Consider the following 21,711-nt stretch of genomic DNA (forward strand, 5'->3'; position numbering starts at 1 on the left):
GGTGGGTATTGCTCTGGCCCGAGGCTCAGAGTCCCTGGGTGTCCATGTCCTGTACTGAGGACCAGGTCCTCAGTGTCCCTCTCTTCTATCAGAACCTCCTTCTGGAATGTGACAAACACAAGCACAAGACAGCAGCAGAGGCCAAGGTGGAATTCCTGAAGCGCATCTACCGATGGCCTACCTTTGGATCTGCCTTCTTTGAGGTGAAGGTAGGTTTTAATCCATGCCAGCCTCTGCCCAACGCAGGCCCTGTTTAAGTGAGTGTTCAAAGCCTATCAATAGAGAGGAGTGTGTGTTCTAATTGTAATCCTGTTGAGCACCTAAAAAGTGGCCACCTGGGGGCCGAGGAGATGTCTCAGTTGGCAAAGCACTTGAGGATCTGAGTTTAATCCTCAGAACTCATGCTGAAACACGGAATAACAAAAAGCTGGACCTAACGCCATCTGCTAGAACACTAGAACTGGGGAGACGGGGAAAGGCATCCCTAGGACTTGCTGGTCTATTTGGTGAGCTCCAGGCCAGTGTAAGACATTGTGTCAAAAATACTCACATATACACGTACACATGGCCAGTGACATGGCTCTGTGGGTTGAGGCGCTTGCCACCCAAGCCTGATGACCTGAGATCAATCCCTAGGACCCACGTGGTGGAAAGAGGGAATTGACTCCTGCAATTGTCCACTGACACACACACACACACGCACACGCACACGCACACGCACACGCACACGCACACACACAGATAAATACATGCTTAAGAAAACAAATGTGGTTGGCACCTGAAGAATGTCATCTAAGTTTGACCTCTGACCTCCATAGGTGAGTGCCCACATCACACACATTTCCCTATATTCACCTGGGCACACATAGAGCTAGGAAGTGGTCACCTGACCCCCATGCTTGTCTGTGAATAACTGTGCCTCTCTCTCTGCAGCAAACCTCTGAGCCTTCCTACCCAGACATTCTCCTCATTGCCATCAACCGACATGGGCTACTACTTATCCACCCCAAGACCAAGGTAGAGAGCGCCAGGGTTGTGCAGGCAGCACAGTGGTCATCCATTCGGGGTTGGGATGTCTGCCTTCCTGTCTGCCCCTCCTCTCCGGCCTAGCTGCCTGTCAACTGCCTCTCGGTTCCCAGGAGCTGCTGAACACCTACCCTTTCACCAAGATCTCCAGCTGGAGTAGTGGCAGCACCTACTTCCATATGGCACTGGGGAGCCTGGGCATGGGCAGCCGTTTGCTGTGTGAGACCTCTCTGGTGAGCACAGGCCCTGTCTCCCACCACTACCCAGCACCCTCACCATGAGAGATTGTTTGCCCATGACCAGGGCAAGCCAGCCAAGGTCTGCAGGGAGGTTAGATGCATCCCCAAAACTGAGAGCCAGGATGCCCAAGGACTCTAACCTGACTCTGGGCCATTCTAGCCCATTCTGAGGAGAGGGTGGAAGTCGGGTCCACTAGAGCAAGCAGTAGCAAATCCCAGCGTGGGGAGCCTGCTTTCCTCCTTTCGTTTGTTCAACCATGTGCCCCAGGACTCTCCCTGCACCCACAGCCTCTGACCCTACCCCATCCTGTTTAGGGTTACAAGATGGACGACCTGCTCACCTCATATGTCCAGCAGCTCCTGAGCACAGCGAACAAACACCGGGGCTTCAAGGCCCCTGCTCCGGCCAACCCCTAACAGGTCCCATCTGCACAGGAGCCTTCCGTGCTGGTCTTCTACCCCCTTCTCAGCACGCCTGATTACCCCTCCTGGGTGTTTCCTGCAGAGGCCAACTAAGGTCTCATGCCTCCCGGCAGGTGGTGGGAAGCTCCCCTGAATCTGCAATTAAAATGCACCTAGCAGGAGGGAATATGTGTCACTGAGGGAAAGGGTGGGTGCCAAGTGGGCATCTGGTCTGAGAGACTTTCTACCCGCCAGAGGGGTCTCATCTGGAAAAGGCAAATGGCAGTGTGACTTTCCCTAAACCAGATGCCAGTCATACTCAGCAGGAATGGCACCGTCTGCTCTGTCTCCTTCCTCTCTCTCTCTCTCTCTCTCTCTTCTTTCTCTCTGTCTCTCTCTCTTCTTTCCTATTCTCAGACTGGAGAGAGAGCATCTCTGACCCTCCAAACGCTTTTCTCCCATCCACGTGGGTCACTGGGACACCTGCCGTGCTCCCAGGAGGGCCGGATGGAAAGTAGATGCCAGTGGCACTGAACGGCTTTGGAGACCTGTCCAATTGGCAGGCCCTGAGAAACACCCACCACCTCCATCCACTTACCAAAGTAGCTGACATGGCCACCTCCATCTAGGCCTGAGGAATCCGGCCTGAGCAGTCCTGGCTGATTTTTGTCTATAAGTCCTGGTGGTAGCCAACCTGGAGAACCTGAACCTCTCCCGTCTGCCCATCTGGGGTGTCTCTGAGTATTGATCATCCCCAGCAGGAATAATACTTTTATAGCACCACACTCCTCTATCCCTCCTACAAACCACACAGACACTCCGAGGATATGTGAATCAGCCTTCATTGTGCAAGTGTGTGACCATTTGTGGGTCTGAGATGGCCAGGGCAATGTGCCCCTGGGAAGTGGGACCCCTGGGTTTGGTGAGCAGCTGAGAAGCTTTCTATGCGGTCTCCTGAGTAGTGAAGACTATGGGAATCTCAGCCGTCTAGCTGGTTCATCCCAGAGGTGGGTTTGCTGACACAGTGTGAGCAGAAGGACCTACTGTGGTTGAACAACTGAAGGACACGTCCCTGAAGCCTCTATCTGCATGGTGCTTGGCCCTGGTCAGCTTCTCAGCCAAGCCCAAGAGTCACACTGGGGCTGAAACTCTCCAGGGAGAATGGCAAGGAGATGTGTCAGGTTGGGATCTTCAGGCCAAGCAAGTGGCAAATAATCCTGCCCCAGTTTGTTCCTGTGTCTGGAGGTTGTGGTCCAGGAGGAAATGCCGGTGAGGTGGGCCAGGCCTCAGCACAGAAGAGCCCAAGGTGGGCTGGAAACAGAAAGGATGGCACACCAGGGGAGGGGGCTTGGATGGAGCAGAACTGGGAGTTGGCTAGCAGGACTTGGGGGGGGGGTAAGGGCTAAGGTTCTGCAGGCAGGCAAGGAGGCTGAGGACCTTCAGACTGAGTTGATGTCCACAGACTTGGGCTGGGCCTTGCGGGAGGTCAGGTCAGACAGCTTCTTCAACCTCTTCTTCAGCTCCAGAGGGAACCTTTCGTAGCACCTCTTACACACAGGCTTCATATCGAACTCCACAAACTTGTTCCTGCAGACAGAACCCCAGCAGTCTGTGCCCTACCCACTCTGACTCCAGACAGTAGCCCAAACAGCAGCTGCCAGCCCTCTGCCCTCCCAACCCTGTCAAGGCCAGCAGGCTAGATTCCAGGGAGGGATGTGAGCCAGAGGGCGCTGGGGAAGAAGAGATGAGCTGCAGCTCTCCTTTCCCTCACAGAAGCTTCTCTTCATAACCTCTATTGCTCTTGAAAGCTCCAGTTCTGCCTTGCCTCCCAATTCCAGCCACACCCCCATACCCTCCTAGGCCACCTAAAGCTGGCTTTCACATATGCTGTTCGCTGACACAATGTTTTGTTTTGTTTTGTTTTGTTTTGTTTTGTTTTGTTTTGTTTTGTTTTGTTTTGTTTTTCCCCAAAGCCCAGGGTTCTTTTAAGTGTGTAACTGCTTCCTTCACCATTCTCTGCAATCCCTGGGCTACTTCATCTGCCTAGTGCACTTCTGTTCCACACATGCCCAGGGCTTGCCTGGGGTTGCGCTTCAGAGAAAGAGAGCTGCAAAGTCAAGGCTGGGAAGTAACCCTCCACTACTCACTTCAGAGTGAGCTTCATGCTGCAGGTGGAACAGGAGAAGCAGTTCACACACCAGGCTTTGCTGAGGGCTGACACCACTGTAAGGCCAGATGCAGAATTAGCAGGCCCATCCAAGCCAGCTGCAGGCCCAGCTAGGCAAAGCCTGAGCCAGATGGACCTGCAGCTGTTGAACAATCCCCTCCATACCAACTGCAATCCCCCCACTTCCCCCACACACCCGTAACCTCCTACCATCCCGCCAGTCCCTCCCACCACTAGGAGAACAGACTGGTTGGGAGAAAGCAAGGGAGGAAGAGGCTTGGGGACAGAGGCCTCACCATCACCCTCTATCACATGACTGCAGTTGTAGCAGACATCCCCAAAGAGCTGTGGACAAAGAGCAAGTCATCAGCGCTGCCCACAGATATAACGACCTCCCGAGCCCTTTCTGAGATGCCCAGCCCACTGGAAACACTCCCCAGGATGTGCTACAGGTCAAGACACTGCCCCCCAAAGCTCCCACTGCTTCCCACTGATGTATCCTACCCAAGTCCTACAAGGGAGAGGATTAGGGTGGGACCTCCCCACCCCAGTCAGCCTCTGAGGCCGCAGTGCCATATCTAGCAAATAAAGACACTGTGTGGACCGTTGTTCACATGTCTTACATAAGGCTTCAAGACTCCAAGCTGGAACACAAGGCCTGAGGACACAGGCCTGGCTTCTGTGTTCCACACAACAGGCTCCCACTCGCACGAGAGGAGACTGTATAAGCCCAGAGACTCTAGGAAGCATCTTGCTGTGCTTTTCAGAATGTAGGGACTGACTGTCCCCTAGAGACAGGGCAGCAGAGCCCATAGCTGTCCCCAGGACCGTCCCCAATAGGCCACCTAAGCACCACTTCTGAACATGGAGATGTCTAGACAAAGCCCTAACCCTGCTCTCTCAAGGTCCTGAACCCCCGTGTCTTTGCAGGATCTGTCCCAGGCTTACCTGGTTGTAGTGGGTCTCACAGTATGCTAGGCCCTTCTTCTCATAGTGCCGATGCCCCAGGAATGGCTTCTCACACTTGGCGCAGACAAAGTGCTGAAGGAAAGAGGGTGTGGCTATGCAATATTAGGGCTGCACCAGGAACCCCAGAAAACAGAGAAAGGGGATGAGGCTCACACTGAGCAGAACTGACACCCGGATAGATGCTGTAAGAACCAGCTAACCCTATGCTGGCCTGAGAGATGGGGTCTCAGGTAATCCAGGATGTTTTCAAAGTCACTGTGTAGTCAAAATAGTGAACTTTTGATGCTCCCAAGTGGTAGGATTACAGTACAGGGGACAGAACTCGGGTCCTTGTGTACATAAGGCAAGCGCTCTACCAACTGAGCCACATTGCCAGCTCTCCTCCTCATCCTTGAGCATGTCACAATAATATCCTTTGTCACTGGGATCCTCCTTGGCAAACAGATCGCAAGCCCTGCCCTGGTATTAGTGGGTGCCTTCTGTTCCCATGTCTCCACAAAGCCCACATAGAATAAGAACCAAATCCTGTCCTTTGGAGTATGTGTGGACACATAATACCCAAGAGGCAAGGCAGCACATCCGGTAGCCTCTGTTAATAAGCTACCCAAGCATTGCTAATGGACACAGAGATGACCAGGCCACTGGGGCTGCAACATTCTCTCCAAATGTATCCATAAGACTGTGTGAGTGCTTGGGGCATGGGCAAGAGGTGACCCAGGAGCCCACCAGCTCCCTGTCATGGTGGGGTTGTGCACCTAACAGTCTCTGTTGTGCACAACCCCCACCGGGTGTCTTTAGGTGTCTAAGGTTTGCTCTTGACTCTAGAATTTTCCAGAATGCAAATAGAAGTAAGAGGTAAGGTGAGTGGGCTACCTGAGCATGGCCTGTGGGCCCTGGGCTCCTGGATCCCATGGAGTTCCTAGCTAAAACAAGGAGAGGTTACCCCCAGGGAGAGGTTTTCAGTAGGAACCAGCTAATGAACAGCCCGGGGTGGGGTTCAGAGGGACTGTGAAGCAGGCTTGAATCTGTGTCCACTCCAGGCTCACCTCCACATGCCACTGTTTGCCCAGTGCATTGACCACGCGCCCCTCGATGGGCCGGCGGCAAGCCCCACAGATGGGGATGCCCATCTTGTCATGGCAAGGCAGGCAGTAGAGCTCAGCCTTCAGCTCTCGGGCATCAGAGGTCAGCTCTTTCCTAGAAGACAGGACAGAACCCCCTTAGGTACAGTCCCACCTGTCTGTAGGGCCGCTATAACCCTTGGTCCAGGGTACTATGCCTGAGGCCCCTCCTCTGGCTCAACCAGATCACTCAGATCTCTGGAGACTTTCTGTGTGCACTCCCAACAGGCCCCAGGGCACAGAATCCCTGCCCAGGCCTGCAGAAAGTGCCTGTGTTCTGTCCAGCTAGCTTCCTTAGATAAAGGTCTGCTTCTTCTCACTCCCTCTAAAGCAGACTGTGTGTCTGGGGCAAGCATAGAAGGAATACCAGGGGACTCTGGTATTCTCAGCTTCTCTCTCCCCTCTCTCTTGTCTTTCTTCTTCTCTCTTCCCTCTCCAAAACCAGCACCAACTCTACAGTCTCCACTCTCTCCTCACTTTTGCATCTCAGCCAGAGTCCTGCAGTCCAGAGGCTGCCCCTTATACTGCTTTTCTCAAATCACAAGTACCCTTGAACAGCGCCCTCTATGCCTACCTTGTTGGCCTCTGTCCTGGGTGAGAATCCCAGTGGCCCTGCTCTGTGGCAGCCGGCCTTGCCTTTGCCACACAGAGGGAGGGCACTTACCCACAGTTGGAGCAGCTGAAGTGGTCCGGGTGGTAAGGATCATTCTTGAACATAAGGGGCTGTTCATCTATGGTGAGGTGGCACCGCTGGCAGATGAATTTGCCCAGGCCCTTGGCCTTCTCACGGTTGTGGCAAGGCCGGCAGAGGTGCCTGTAGCGGGTAAGAGAAATGTCAGGGGAACAATCCTCCCTCTACCTCTTCCCAGAACAGCCCAGCCATCTCCTGGGAAAGCAAGACTAGAACCCTGCTTGTGCCCTCAGTGGCAGCAAAAAAAGTAAACAAGCCCAAGATTAAGAAAAGCAAGTTTCCCACTCATAAGGAATGGAAGGCAGGGCCGGGCGGTGGTGGCGCACGCCTTTAATCCCAGCACTTGGGAGGCAGAGGCAGGCGGATTTCTGAGTTCGAGGCCAGCCTGGTCTACAGAGTGAGTTCCAGGACAGCCTGGGCTATACAGAGAAACCCTGTCTCAAAAAACCAATAATAATAATAATAATAATAATAATAATAATAAATAAATAAATAAATAAATAAAAATAAAAAAGGAATGAAAGGCAGGGGAAGATTCTGAAAGGAATGCTCTCCCACACTCAGCAAAAGCCTGTGGGCCAGGTAAGATGGCTCAACAGGTAACAGCACTCTGATAACCTGAGTTTGAACCTAACACCAATATGCTGGAGAGCGTACACATACACTACGGTGCCTGCATCTGCTGTCTTTGGGAAGTATGTGTCTTTTCCAAGGCTTCCTGAGCCTAGGACGTTGTGTGATACAGAAGGGACATTTAGTTGCCATTTGCTGAAAGACTGGTTTTACTTTTCACATGTTTTTTAGTGCACACCACAGTGAATGTCAGCCTTAGAAGATCACGATGCATGGCGGGGTGGCCAAGTCCACGCAGGGCTCGTTCACCCCTCCTTCTGGAGTCTGCCGGATGAAGAGGGGCCCTAATGCTCACAAGCGCTTTCTGTCCTCATAGACAAGTAAAGCTGTGTCGCACGGAGGCTCCTGAACCCAGCCACTGTCGCCACAGAGTCCTTTTTGTGAAGACTGCAGTCATTTCTGATTCTGCTTCTTGCCCTGAGCAACAGCTGTGGTCTTCACAGAGAAGGAAATCAACACAGGTTCTGTTTCCTCGTCATTGAGGGTGCAAAGAGTTTAGATTCAGGCTCCTCAGGCAAAGATGCACAAAAACCCATCCAATGCCCCTCGATCGCTATGGCCCACTTGTCACTCCAACAGTGTAATCCTGTGGGGACCTGACCCTCCTTCCCAGGCTCCAAAACTCCACTGGGGCAACTCTCTCCACCTGTCACTAGCCTCCACAGCCAACTGACCACTGGCCCTTTTGGTGTGTGCATATGTGTGTGTTGTGTATACGCATTTGTGTGGATGTGTGCACCTGTGCATGCAGATGTGTGTGCAGGTGTGTGCACGTGTGTTAAGGCCAGAGGTCACTCTTGGGTCAAACTTCAGTTGTTCTCCATCTTACTTTTTTGACTCGGGGTTTCTCACTTAATATGGAACTCAGTATCTTGGCTAAATTAGCCAGTGAGCTCTAGGGGATCTGCCTGTCTCTATCTCCCCAGAACTCAGGCTATAGTCACATGCCACCAGGCTAGGCCTTACACGGGTGTGAGGGATCGACCTCAAGCTTGTGTGCTTTCAGAGCGTAACTGAGCCATCCTCCCCAACCCACACCATTAGCCCATTTCACAGGCTTGTCACAGAGACCGACTGCCACTCAAAACCCCCCTAGCTAGGTGGATCCCCTGCTCCCTCTGTGTTGTCAGGGATTACACTGCAGAACATGACTCTCTTTCTGCCTCAGGTCTTATCTTCCTAGCTTAGCCCATTGCTAGAGACCCAAGCAAGCTTTCTGTTGCTCTTTGCTAACCTGCTGTCTGTACCTCCACTGGACCATGGATACCTGTCATTGAGAAGTAGCTCAGGGTCAATGAATTGAATGAATAAGAAGGAGAGAGGCAGCAGACACAATCTCTTTGTGACAACAGCGCCAAGCAGACGCTGGGGCCCGTGTGTGAGCCCAAGTCCTCCTACCCCACAACAGGCAGCAGATGTGGCCTGTGGCTACAGCATTCATTTCTGTGATGTCATCTTCACCCAGGCATCTGTGCTCTGACCTCACCTGAGACATGTACAGAGCATCCCAGGACACAGGTGTCTTGCCCAGTCACCTGCTCTCTCTACCCGTGTCTCTGTCATAGTCACAGCCTTATTTCCCATGACTCCATTCTAAAGTTTGCAGTTCCTCCTTAGAATACAGCATTCAACCGATACCAAAGAATTATGCTTCAAAGCCATACAAGATATGGTGGCTGTCACACCACAGTTCAGGGGGCTAAGGCAGGAGGATCATGAGTTAAAGCCAGCCTCATCTAAACAGTGAGATCCTGTGTCAAAATCCAGGGGCTAGACAGATAGTTCAGTTAGTAAACGACTTGGGATTTGTAAACATAAAGTCCCGAGTTCAATTCCCAGAATCCAAACTTCAAAAACACTGGACATGGGTCATTCAGGTGGCTTAGCAGGTGAAGGTGCTTGCCACAGGGTTTAATGCCCTGAATGCTATCCCTAGGACCCACATGGTGAAAGGAGAAAACCAGATCTTATAAGCTGTCCTCTGATTTCAACCACATGCCAGGGCACACATATACCCACATAGATAAGTGGGTATATAATCATAGTAAGTTGTTTTTAAAAGCTGGGCAAGGTGATATAGGTTTATAGCCTTGATGCTGGGGAATGGAGACAGATGGATTCCTGGGATTCACTCCAGGCCAGTGAAAGACCCTGTCTCAAAAAAAAAAAATCAACCAAAGAGGGGTGGTGGACAGTATTTAAAAACAACATCCGAGGCTGACCTCTGGCCTCCACACACACTGCATAAACACATGAACACACACGCACACACACACACACACAATGTGAAGTACACACACAGCTCATCTCCCTAAAATTCCACTGCAGAATTGTAAAATTATCAGTGTCCTTGAAACCACCTCAGAAACAGAAAGCCTATGGTGAGCTGACGATGTAACTCAAGGCCCAGTGTGTACAAGGCCCTCGAATCAGTTCTAAGCACCAGAAAAATGAAAAAAAAAAAAAAAGTGTGTGAGCCCAAGAGTGCTCTGGTCAGGGCAGTCAGTCTCATGTCATGTCTCATTTTCATGAGCCAGCACCTGGTCCACTGCAAGAGCAGCAAGTGCTCTTAACCACTGAGACATCTTCCCAGCCTATATATTTTTTACTATTTTTAATTTTACGCATGTATGTTTGTGAGTGTATGTCATGTGTATACATGCCCATGGAAGACAGAAAATGCCATGTGTATGCATGCCCATGGAAGACAGAAAATGCCATGTGCATGCATGCCCATGGAAGACAGAAGAAGATGTCATGTGTATGCATGCCCATGGAAGACAGAAGAGGTGTCAGAGCCCTTGGAGCCTGACTATAAACAGTTGTAAACCCCAAACATGATGCTGGGACAAAAACCCAGGTCCCCTGGAAGAGCAGCAAGAACTCTTAACTAATGTGCAGTCTCTCCAGCCTTACCCCTTGTTTTTATCAACAGCATGTCCCATGGGCCTAGAACTTGTTGATTTGGCTATGATAGCTGGCTGAGAGCCCCAAGGACCTGCCCATCTCCACCTCCCGATGCCGAGAGCATAGGCAGATGCTACCACACCAAGTTTTTTCACATGAGTTTGGGGATTCAAATGCCAGCCTTCTTGCATCCATGGAAAACACTTGAGTTACACACAGGTGACACAAACACACCCCAGCTCCTTAGATACCTTCACCACCTAGACACCCATCTGTGCGTCCTGCTTTATGTACACATGTATACCCCACACACTTATACACACATGCATGCACACACACATGCGCGCACACACACATGCACACATGCACATACACAAAGGTAAAGTTGAGTGTAAGAATTCTCCTGTCAAAGTGCAGCAGGCAAACAGAACAGAACAAATATACATAGCCCATTGTCTGTGATGACATATGCTGGGATTTAGAGCCAGGCCTTGCCACTTGCTAGAGTTTGCCTCGGGGGATGACTTTCTTTCTCTGAGCTTTGGCTTCTTCGACTGTTGAATGCAGTGAAATTCCGAGCTGCACGATGCAACGGGGAAAGACAAACTGATGATACCAATAGGCAGTACATCCTCTCCAGATGTTAATCATACATAATTGTAAATGTTTTCTATTATGTTTTGGGGACAGGGTCTCGTGTAACTCAAGCTGGCTTCTTCATACTCACTATGTAGTCGAAGATGACCTTGAACCTCTCATCTTCCTGCCTCTGCTTCCCAAGTGCAGTGAATATAGCACCACACAGTTTAGTCAGCAGTGAGGCTGGAACCCAGGGCTTTGCAATTGAGATGGACAAGCACTATAACAACCAAGCTATAACCCAACCGTAACTTCCAAAATTTCAACTGAAAATTTTAAGACTTTGGAAACTAATAATGCTGGGTTTGGCTGCATCGTATGGATGCTCTATTAGTGATATCAGCCGTGATGAACTTCAGTGAGTCACGAACAACACCCAACACATCCCAGCTTGGAGCCACCCCAGCAGGAGCAAGCCTTGGTAGGGCGGGAAGCCACTGAGGCTGTTCTGCTAACCATTCTCTGCTGAGAGGCCTTCCCAGGCAAGAGCCAGGCCTGCTAGGCTGAGCTGCATCCCCACAGCACAGACAGCACCCCCATTATAAGGCGCCTGCAGCTGTGCAGGACTCTACATAAAGGCCATGATTTATTCCATACACCCGAACGGGGTCTAATTATACAGGACAGGACACAAGGACCCTACAGCAAGTGTCTGAAAGAATCTCCTCTCATCTAGCCCAAGACTCCTCAGCTTCAACCCTGGCATGCATAACAACACCCCCCACCCCCACCCCCCACCCCAGCCCAGTAAGCTTGGAATCCTGGCCCGTTGCCATGGTAGCTGACCCCTCCCTATCCCCCCACTAGTAGAAAATCATCCCCTTCTGAAATGTCCTGTTGTGTCTGTCAACTCTCACCAAAGACCCCCACCCAGCCCAGCCCTTGCCCACTCCCAGGATCCCAGGACACTCACACACTTGGCCTCTGTGATGCTCAGTGGCCTGGCTGGGGGATGGGGGTATGCACGGTCTGAGGACACACTGGAATATTCAGTATGTGCTCCGTGGAAGCAGACCCAGCTGGAGGAGCAGCCTACCCCACAAAGGACCCCTCAGGAATGAAGCAGCTTTTCAGGTTCAGAGGAGCTGTGGACTCCCCTGCTCTCCTTAAATAGTCAAGCCTTCCTCCTGCAGCTCCAGGAGTCCACCTGGAGCACCACCCACAGCCGGCTCACAGTTTACCTGCTTCCTTCAGTCTCCTGTCTTTTCCTTCCTGGGTCATCTGCAAGAGGTAAGGGGCAGGGGAGGGCAGCGAGGGGCAGAGAGCCCCAGGAGACAGAGTGCAGGTGGCAGAGTAGCGGCTCGGTGCAGTCACACAGGGTTCTGAGCTGTTTGACCATGTCCACAATCCTGAAGTTCTTACTTTTTAGAATTATTATTATATTTTTAAATCCATAGCTTCATTTAGCCTAGGTCTTGAATTCTTCTTATAATGGAGAATGACCCTGACCCCTCCTGCTTTCCAGTGCTGGGATTACAGGCACTTGTCATCACAAATAGTTCATGTGCTGGGATCAAACCCAGGGCCTCATGCACACTCTACACCTGAGATACATCCCCACCCCCAGTTCTTACTGTTTGAGCAAGGGCTTATGCATTTTCTATTTACTCTGAGCCCCCAAAGTGGAGGCACCCACAAAGGACAACGGGCAATTCCAGTGCATGTTGTGTGAGCCACACTCCACGCTCGGGCCACAGTGCCTCCCTCCCCCTCCCCCAGAGGTGAGTCTGTGTCCTGAAAGATACAGGACTCTCACACCCCAACTTGAGCTACAGAACACCTAGGCTGGGAAGGGACTCCCTGCTGGCCTGAGGCCCTGGCAAAGGTTTCCTAAAGTCAGCTCTCACCCAGAAAAGCTGGTCACAATGGAGTTGACCAGCTAGGTGTGGAAAACCCCAGAGACCCCGGGGCTCTCGGGTGCTATGGCAGGAGGCATGCACAGCATAGCTGTGATAGAGCCCTGCTGGCAAGTTCAGTGATGCATTGCTCATCACAGAGCAGGCTAGCAGGTGGGGGAGGTCCTGGAACTCTGAGGGAGCAGGCTCACTCACCAAGGAAGCCAACGCTAAAGGATTGGTTGGGTGCCAAGCATGAGGCTCTTAGCAACAGCACCCACTTAACTCACCTATGGGTTTAAGAGGCCCCCACAATGCTACTTTTGCCTTGGGGTGGGATTAGAAAAGAAAAGAAGGGTTCTCCCTGCCCTCACATGCCCAGCCAATCAAACCTGTTTTCCTTTTCCTCCAGCGCTAACTCCACCATGAGGGCTGAGGGAGTAACTAGGCACGGGGCAGAAAGGTACCTTCCAGGTTCTGAGTTTGACAGCAGTCACCCCAGGCCCTCCTCACTCAAGGGGAAAATCAAGCCTCGGTTGGACTTGGCCTGTGACTGAAGTTCAAAATGCTTCCGAGGCTCAGCCAACTCCAACTGACACAGAAAACTCACCACACACAGGAGTTTCCGCTGGTAGTTCATCAGTTATGCCAAATTTAGAATAGCTATGCTCCTCCCAAGTCAGTGGCAGGAGACTCTGTGGGCATCAGAGGTCCTGCCTCTGACTTTGGGGGTGCATCCTGGGATCCTGCAAACTGTTTCTGCATTCCCTAGAGCTCTGTCCCCCTGTTCTGCCTTTAGCCACAAGATGAATGGTCTGGAGGCAGCCCTACCGAGCCTGACTGACAACTCCTCCCTGGCTTACTCTGAAGAATGCGGACAAGAGACGCCCCTGGAGAACATGCTCTTCGCCTGCTTCTACCTTCTGGACTTCATCCTAGCTTTCGTGGGCAATGCCCTGGCTCTGTGGCTTTTCATATGGGACCACAAGTCAGGCACTCCGGCCAATGTGTTCCTGATGCACCTGGCTGTGGCTGACTTGTCCTGTGTGCTGGTCCTGCCTACCCGGCTGGTTTATCACTTCTCTGGGAACCACTGGCCATTTGGGGAAATCCCATGCCGACTCACAGGCTTCCTCTTCTACCTGAATATGTACGCCAGCATCTACTTCCTCACCTGCATCAGCGCCGACCGGTTCCTGGCCATCGTGCACCCAGTGAAGTCCCTCAAGCTTCGAAGACCTCTCTATGCCCACCTGGCCTGTGCCTTCCTGTGGATCGTGGTGGCTGTGGCTATGGCCCCACTGCTAGTCAGCCCACAGACTGTGCAGACCAACCATACAGTTGTCTGCCTGCAACTGTACAGGGAGAAGGCCTCCCATCATGCCCTGGCATCCCTGGCTGTGGCTTTTACCTTTCCCTTCATCACCACAGTCACCTGCTACCTGCTGATCATCCGAAGCCTACGCCAAGGTCCCCGTATTGAGAAGCACCTCAAGAATAAAGCCGTCCGCATGATCGCCATGGTTCTGGCCATCTTCCTGATTTGTTTTGTGCCCTACCACATCCACCGTTCAGTCTACGTGCTTCACTACCGTGGTGGTGGGACTTCATGCGCTGCTCAGCGTGCCCTGGCCCTGGGGAACCGGATCACCTCCTGCCTCACCAGCCTCAATGGGGCCCTGGATCCTGTCATGTACTTCTTTGTGGCTGAGAAGTTCCGCCATGCCTTGTGTAACTTGCTCTGCAGCAAGCGGCTCACTGGTCCACCTCCCAGCTTTGAAGGGAAAACCAACGAGAGCTCCCTGAGTGGCCGATCCGAGCTGTGAGCCTCGGGGAGGTCCTGTCACCAGGCCAGCTGTAGGCTGTTGCAGGAAGACCACATGCTACCAGAGCCATCTAAAGAAGTCTATCTTCCTTGCCACTTCCTGAGCAAACAAAAACTGTCAGGAGTTTTCACCCTGCTCCAAGGCCTCAACTGCAAGGCCATCTAATCTGAGCAAACCCATCAAAAGGGAGGACTAACTACGGGGATGCCCTGCCCATCCCTCCACAGGACTGGGTTGGCCTGGCTTCTGTAAAGCTCCCAGACACTCAGTGACTTCACTGGTGCTAAATAGGGAGAGAGCCACAGGGACATTTCTGGAACAATGGGAAGCTTTCTTCTCAACTAAACTTCTAGCTTCTTTCGTGCTACAGATGCCCACAGAAACAAAGCCCTACAGAACAACCCAGAGAACAAGCTGCCCAAGGCCCAGGAGGAGAGGCAGCACAAACGCCAATGGAACTAGATGAATGCTTACTATTTCCTTTGAAGTGTATGGTATAGCGAATATTGCTTAATGGGCCTTTGCCCCACGATCTCTGTCTGAGTTTAGGGGATTCAGACTCTAATGATAGCCACATGTGAGTATATTTCAGACTGGTTGCTTGTGAACCCAGCAAATATAGTTCTGGACTCTACCCCTCCTGTTGTAACCATGTCCCCATACCTGCCTCGGGCCTGGCACTGTCCAGAGCTTCTCAGTAAAATGTGGTCTAGTCAGGCCTATGGCATAGATGGACAGCCATTAGAGCCCAGTGCAGGCAGGGAGCCTGGTGTGTGAACTTGTCTCCAGCTCCCCCAGAAGGGACTTCCTGAGCCCCATTCCCTCCCAAGAGGCTTCTGCCCCCCCCAACCTGGCTCTGAGCTGTTGACCTTGTCAGCATGTGGTGACCACTCTAATGTGTCCCCTTTTTACTTGTTTGTAATACTCTTAAACACAACTGAGTCTTAAGATGAAGGAAATTATTGTGCTGGTTCAACATGACACATGATGTCCTCTCTCTGAAATTCTCATCCCTTCCACCTAAGAATGACTGAGTAGGGCAACACCTCCCTTGTTGTGGTTCTGGTGGCCCTGTGGCATGTCTGCCCAGGCAGATTTGAAGCTGTCTATCATGGAGTTCTGACTGCCATTCTAGATTAAGGGGACTCTCAAATGTATCCCTCCAGCTCCACCCTGCCTATCACTAGAGAAACCCTAAGGTGACCCTGATGCTCAGCGCTGCTTTATCCAGTACCAGTCTGTCCGCCCCCATAACCCCTCACCCAGACAACCTGCTGAACACAAGACCATGCCAGCCAAGACCAGCACGAGGGCCATATGCCCCTTCAACGGAATAGCAAAGGGACAAGGTCACCGTAGGCTGTGACAGGAGAGACAGAGAGGGCAAAGACCCAGACAGGAAGGACAGTCTCATGGGAAGCTTTAGGGTCTCTGGAAGTCAGCAATGCCTTTCTTGGCACAGGGGATGCAGAAGCAGACTGGGGTCAGAGGAGAAATCTGCAGCTCTATTTGGGACCTGTTGCATTAGAATCTCAAATGGAGATGCCACACTGGTAGGAAAATTGAGCAAAGGAGAGTCCTGGAGGGGACCCTGGATTGTCCAGATGGACCATTGAGAGGCTCAAGACTTCATCCTCAAAGGCAGACATGAGCTCGGGCCTAAAGAACACCTCTGTACTGAGGAAGAGGCGGAGGGAAACTAGCACAACACAGAAACCTCACTAGGAGAGGACGTGAGGGCCCTGCTGTGAGAGCACTTGGCAGTCAAGGGGAGGACCTGGTGATACCCAGAATTGGCTGAAAATACAAAGGAGGTCAGCAGCTGTGCTGGGGGGTGGGGTGGGGTATAAAGGTATTACTGGGTGTTCCCCTAAAGCTTTCCCAAGCAGGTGGGAGACAAGCTCATGGCTGCTGGGAAGGTGTAGAGCCCACAGTGAGGGAGACAGGGATGAGAAGAAAGAATAAGGCCTCCTGGAAAGGGAACTGCCAGAGTACAGTGAGGCTTACAGTCCTGAATTTGAAAGAAATTGGGCAACCTGGTCTAGCCAGCTCCGTGAATCCAGGGAGGAAGGCAGGCAGATGGGGCGAGCATGGTGCCGTAGTGGCAGGTGGGGTGTCATCGGTAATTGGGATTTGCCAACTTAAAACTCCTCATCCATCCATTGCCATTCAAGGCCCTTCAAAGCTGCTGCCCCCAAAGGACCACCCCTTGCCCAGAGGGAACTCTGTCCTTACTCTCCTGCCTCCATTCTTATCCATGCCCTGGGGGTGGGGGCTGTTGTTCTCCATCTAGCAGGAGTAGGACAAGGCCCACAGCCAGATCAGTAGAGGATGGAGCAGAGCCTACTAGGCAGAACCACCGAACTAAGAGTGGGGTCAGGAGATCTTTCTCTCTGCCCACGACTGCAGCTGGCTCACCTGCCCGCGTTCTTCACAAAGCCCAGGTCAGCCAGCTCCACATCACACAGCTCACAGCGGAAGCAGCCTGGATGCCAGTTGGCGTTCATGGCCTTGATCACACGGCCAATGACAAACTCACCTGGAAGAGCAGAGACCTCAGGTGACAGGGCACACTCCCCACCCTTCAACACCTCCCAAGTCCTGTGTACCCAGTATTCCTCCCAGTTCAGCCTTGTTCAAGCACCCCTCTTTTAGGGACCTGAAGACAGTGCTCAGGAAGACAGGAAAAGTCCCCAGGCTAAGGAATGCCAGTACTACCTGTTACCCTACTTGTCCCCTTCCCGCTTGCTATGTGCAGTCACCAGCTCTTACCACAGAATCCACAGCATGGAGCAAACAGCATTTGGAAGTCATGTTCGCAGTACTTCCGGCCCTCAAACTGCAAATGGGGGCCATAGAAAAAAGACACGAGTCATCCGGCATCTCTTTGCTCTCCTGTGCAAAGACTTTGCCCCCCTAATAAATAGCAGGAGTCTGGGGTCCCGAGAAGGGAAGCTGCTAAAGCTAGCTGGAGCAGGGGGTCTAGCCCATGCAGTTTAACAGAGTGCAAAGTGTCGGTTTCACATAGATACTGAGAGTCTGAGGCCAGCTCTTGGGGATTCTGCTGTCTGCTGAGGGAGAGGGGACCTGTGGGTCCTGATAACAGCCCAAGCTGAGGTGGGAGCCGTGGCTGGGGAAGGATGGGTCAAATCTTGAGTTATATGTGCTACTTAGTTCTCCATGGCTGACCAGCTCAGTTCATTCCCCAGGGAGGACCTGGGGAATTAGGGTGACAAAGAAAAAGCACAGGAGTGCTTCCAGTCAGCCACTGTCACTATTGTCCCCAAGTGCGACCAAAGCTTGCCTTGCCTTTCTTTCCCTTAACAATTTGCTTTCTTAAGGAAAATCTGGGGCTGGGGATATAGCTCAGTTTGCAGCCTAACATGCATAAAGGTCTTGGTTTGGCTCACAGAGTTGCGTAAACACGGTACAGTAGTGTGTATATAATCCAGCACTTGGGAGACAGAAGCAGGGTGCACCAAAAGTTCAAAGCTCCCGGCTCTCCACTGTGAGCCAGAGGGGAGGCAGAGACTTGAGCTTCCTCAGCAGCAACATCTCCCCAACACCTACTGTGCTAGGCTTGGCTGTGGGCTAAAAGCCCTCACAGGGCTCTGCCCAACCCTCTGATGCCTTTACAGCCAGCGTGTCTCATCTCGGGAGCCTGGAAAGTGACAGGAGATCCTCATCTGACTTCCTTCCGCATCAGTCAATCAGTGATGCCAACAGCTCACAGGAGAGCACAGCCCACTCGAGCTCTGGTCTCCCCCCCCCCCGCCCCCACCCCTCCACTGCAGCTCAACAGAGTGACAGCCAGTGTTTAACAGCTCTGGGGGAGGCAACAGAGGCCTTGTCTCTGGGTCTACCAGATGCTGTAGTGTAAATCTTACTGTCAGACTGGTGTTACCACACAGACAGAAATGATCTCAGATGCATAAACGTGAACGTCTAACAAATAACGGGAAGTCAGATGTCTTATGTACTTGTTATCATCATTTTTAATAAAGTACTATATGTATGATATGGTTTACTATATGTCTGTGTTTATGTGTATGTGGGTGTATCCCCCTTTTTGAGACAGGGTCTCTCACCAGCCTGTGGCTCACCAAATAGGCTAGCTGACTGGCCTGTGAGCGTCAGAGATCTACCTGTCTCTGCTTTCCCAATGCTGGGGCTACAAGCCACCAAACCCGGCTTTTTTGACATTAGTTCTGGGGATTAAACTCAAGTGCTCATGGTTGCATGGCAGACACCCTGATGATGAGCCATTTCCTCAGCCTTTGCATGAGTGACTTCTTAACAACAGCTGTGTTTAAGAAGGAAGGCTCTAACTGCCTGCTCTTGTGAGCTGCTGTGGGAAATACAAGACCCTTTACTGTCATGAGTACGGCAGTACTTATGACTCCACTCCTGGTCCCGCCTGCTATCCCAGCTTCTATCCCAGTGGCTCACAGCCTCTATATGGCACAATGACCAGAGCCTCTCCCTCTTCCTTTTTTTTTTTTTTTTTTTGTTGTTTTTTGTTTTTTGTTTTTTTGAGACAGTCTCACTCTGTAGCCTCCCACAGTCTGGTGTTGTGGACACATGTTGCATGCCTTCAGTCACATGTTGGACAAATGCTGTAACACCTCTGTCCCAACTCCAGCTGCCCCAATCTCTTACAGAAAAGAAGCTTGAAGCCCCAGAGGAGAGCCAGTAAGGTAGAGGGATGGAGAGGGAGTCTTGATTTCCTGCCATTCTCCCATTCATTTCTCTGTTCGACTTCTACCACACCAGCTACCCCACATACCCCAGATACCCCAGATACCCCACATACCCTAGATACCCCAGATACCCCACATACCCTAGATACCCCAGATACCCCACATACCCCAGATACCCCACATACCCCACATACCCTAGATACCCCAGATACCCCACATACCCTAGATACCCCAGATACCCCACATACCCCAGATACCCCACATACCCCACATACCCCAGATACCCCACATGCTCCCACTTCAATATCTTCACAATGCTCTGCCAAGATCTTTTCCTGCAGAGGAGTGTGTGTGTGTGTGTGTGTGTGTGTGTGTGTGTGTGTGTGTGTCTGCTTGAGTGTCTGTGTGTATCTGTGGGTATATACGCATGCATGCACATATAAGTATGTGTCTCTGTGGGGATATCTGTATGCATGCATGGGTACGTGTGTGTGTGTGTGTGTGTCTCATCAAACACCACCTGGTTACCCAACCCCAACTACGAGAATGCTTATTTCTGAAGACAATACAATCACTCAGCCATTGCGTTTGTTATCTGACTCAGTGAAGGACAAACATCATGATGTGAGTTTATCCTACCACAGAACCTGCCCAGAACCTGTCCAGGGGAGACTGAACAAAACAGGGTGATTTCAGAAGTTCCCAGATGAGGAATAGACCAACACAGTGTAGGAAACTCAGCTTTGCAGCCTCAGAGCCTGGCCAGGTCTCGGAGTAGCCACAGGCCCTCCAAGGACAGGCTACCTACCACCCAGAACCTCCTCACCTCATAGAAGAGCCCCTCGGGGAATGGCCGGAAGCACTGTGCACACACGAAGCAGTGTTCATGGTACAGTTCCCCATTGCTGTTGACAATGCGCTCTGTGGGGGCAAACCGGGCCTGGCAGCGCTGGCACATGGCATCGGCCAAACATTCAGACATGTTGCTAGAGGGGATAGGAGGAGAAGGTCAGCACCTGGCAGCAGGCTGGCAGAGCAGTCCTGGGGACATGTCCCTGCTTAAAAGGTTCAGGTGAATCCAACCTTTAAGGGTGACAAGCATGACACTTAAGACATGAATCCCTGTATGTGTAGGTTCACACGTATGGGAGTGGTCCATATGCAGGTCAGAGAATCACCTCAGCTGGTGTTTCTCAGGCACCATCCACTTGTTTTTATTTAATTTAATTTTTTACATATTCACTTTACATCCAGCTTACTGCCCTGCTCCCAGTCACCCCCTCCCACAATCCTTCCCCCATCCCCCATCCCCTTCTCTGAGCGGGTGGGGGCTCCCCTGGATATCTCCCCACCCTGGCACTTCAAGTCTCTGTGAGACTACACACTTCCTCTCCCACTAAGGCCTGATAGGCAGCCCAGCTAGAAGAACCTATCCCACATACAGGCAATGGGTTTTGGGATAGCCTCCCTGCTCCAGTTGTTCAGGACCCACATGAAGACCAAGCTGCACATCTGCTACATTTGTGTAAGGAGGCCTAGGCCCATGTATGTTCTTTGGTTGGCAGTTCAGACTCTTCAAGCACCAATCCCTGACACTATTAATGATACTCTGTTATGCTTGCAGACAGGAGCGTGTTGTACTCTGAGAGATTTGGGGAGATATAGACACACCCACAGCCAGTGGATGGAGCTTGGGGACTCTTATGGAAGAACAGGAGGAAGGATTTTGGGTTCAGAAGGGGATAGGAACTCCACAGGAAGACCAACAGAGTCAACTAACCCAGACCATCCCCGGTTTTTTGTGGCAGCATCTCTCATTGACCTGGAAATCACCAAGCCGGCTAGGCTGGCCGACTAACAGCCTGTGTGCACCTCCCCACAGTGCTGGGGGTGTAAGCACATGTCTTTACACCTGGCTGCTCCACCATAACCTCCCTACCATGATGACAAGTCTAAAGGCGTGTACTGCTTAGTCTTTTAAGAAAGCAGCTGACCCAGCCATAGGGGCCAAGCCAGTGAGTGGCTTTCCTTAGTGTTTCCTGCCTCAGCTCCTGCTTGAGTGCCAGCCCTGAGTTTCCTCAATGATAGACTGTGATCCTGTGTGTAAGCCAGATAAACCCTTTCTTCCTTAAGATGCTTTTGGTCAACGTGTTCTATCACAGCAACAGAAAGCAAACTACAACTGTGAGCAAAGCAAATCCTTCCTCTCTTAGGCAGTATTTCTGTCATGCTGGCATGCATTGAAGTCCTGTGAACTTTCATTCCCTCATCTGTAAAATGGGTCCAACATCAGCCATCTCCAAAAGGCAATGTCTGCAGAAGAATCAAGATGGGTATTTGTTTTGTGTCCGTTCTACTTCAAGCACTAGGTGGGTGTAGGGTTAGGAGAGCCCCCTGCACAACAAGCACAGCCTCTGAGTTTCCAGCAGAAGCTTCCGCCCCTGGGATGATTTAGCCTGTCTCCCTGGTCACATCAGCCTCAGAGGTCACCAGGCTGCATATGATAAACAGGATTTGACACAAAGACAGCCCAACTCCTCACAATATAAATACCAG

At 51.7% G+C, this 21,711-nt stretch overlaps 3 protein-coding genes across 6 annotated transcripts in view; 2 read left to right on the plus strand and 1 right to left on the minus strand.

The window, feature by feature from the left end:
• The window catches only part of Myo7b (myosin VIIB), a 77,054-nt gene extending 75,237 nt beyond the window's left edge, over positions 1 to 1,817 (plus strand). For both annotated transcript variants that reach the window (XM_076912866.1, XM_034518506.2), the window contains 4 exons: positions 93 to 209; positions 934 to 1,017; positions 1,140 to 1,259; positions 1,581 to 1,817. In XM_076912866.1, the coding sequence (XP_076768981.1) occupies positions 93 to 209; positions 934 to 1,017; positions 1,140 to 1,259; positions 1,581 to 1,682 (423 nt within the window). In that variant the 3' untranslated portion in view covers positions 1,683 to 1,817. The remainder of the gene's footprint in view (positions 1 to 92; positions 210 to 933; positions 1,018 to 1,139; positions 1,260 to 1,580) is intronic.
• A 676-nt stretch (positions 1,818 to 2,493) lies between these two features.
• Positions 2,494 to 21,711, minus strand: part of Lims2 (LIM zinc finger domain containing 2) — a 44,591-nt gene continuing 25,373 nt past the window's right edge. For all 3 annotated transcript variants that reach the window (XM_034518508.2, XM_034518510.2, XM_034518509.2), the window contains exons 2-10: positions 19,982 to 20,141; positions 17,228 to 17,294; positions 16,874 to 16,994; positions 6,589 to 6,738; positions 5,850 to 6,000; positions 4,783 to 4,875; positions 4,131 to 4,179; positions 3,815 to 3,890; positions 2,494 to 3,254 (exon numbers count right to left, since the gene is read on the minus strand). In XM_034518508.2, coding sequence (XP_034374399.1) covers positions 3,107 to 3,254; positions 3,815 to 3,890; positions 4,131 to 4,179; positions 4,783 to 4,875; positions 5,850 to 6,000; positions 6,589 to 6,738; positions 16,874 to 16,994; positions 17,228 to 17,294; positions 19,982 to 20,141 — 1,015 coding nt within the window. In that variant the 3' untranslated portion in view covers positions 2,494 to 3,106. The remainder of the gene's footprint in view (positions 3,255 to 3,814; positions 3,891 to 4,130; positions 4,180 to 4,782; positions 4,876 to 5,849; positions 6,001 to 6,588; positions 6,739 to 16,873; positions 16,995 to 17,227; positions 17,295 to 19,981; positions 20,142 to 21,711) is intronic.
• On the plus strand, positions 11,938 to 15,418 carry Gpr17 (G protein-coupled receptor 17). Its single transcript, XM_034518507.2, has 2 exons — positions 11,938 to 12,024; positions 13,429 to 15,418. Exon 2 carries the CDS (start codon positions 13,436 to 13,438, stop codon positions 14,453 to 14,455), a length of 1,020 nt encoding a protein of 339 aa, XP_034374398.2. The 5' UTR covers positions 11,938 to 12,024; positions 13,429 to 13,435; the 3' UTR covers positions 14,456 to 15,418.

Source organism: Arvicanthis niloticus, chromosome 14, assembly GCF_011762505.2.
Source record: "Arvicanthis niloticus isolate mArvNil1 chromosome 14, mArvNil1.pat.X, whole genome shotgun sequence".
NCBI lineage: Eukaryota > Metazoa > Chordata > Mammalia > Rodentia > Muridae > Arvicanthis > Arvicanthis niloticus.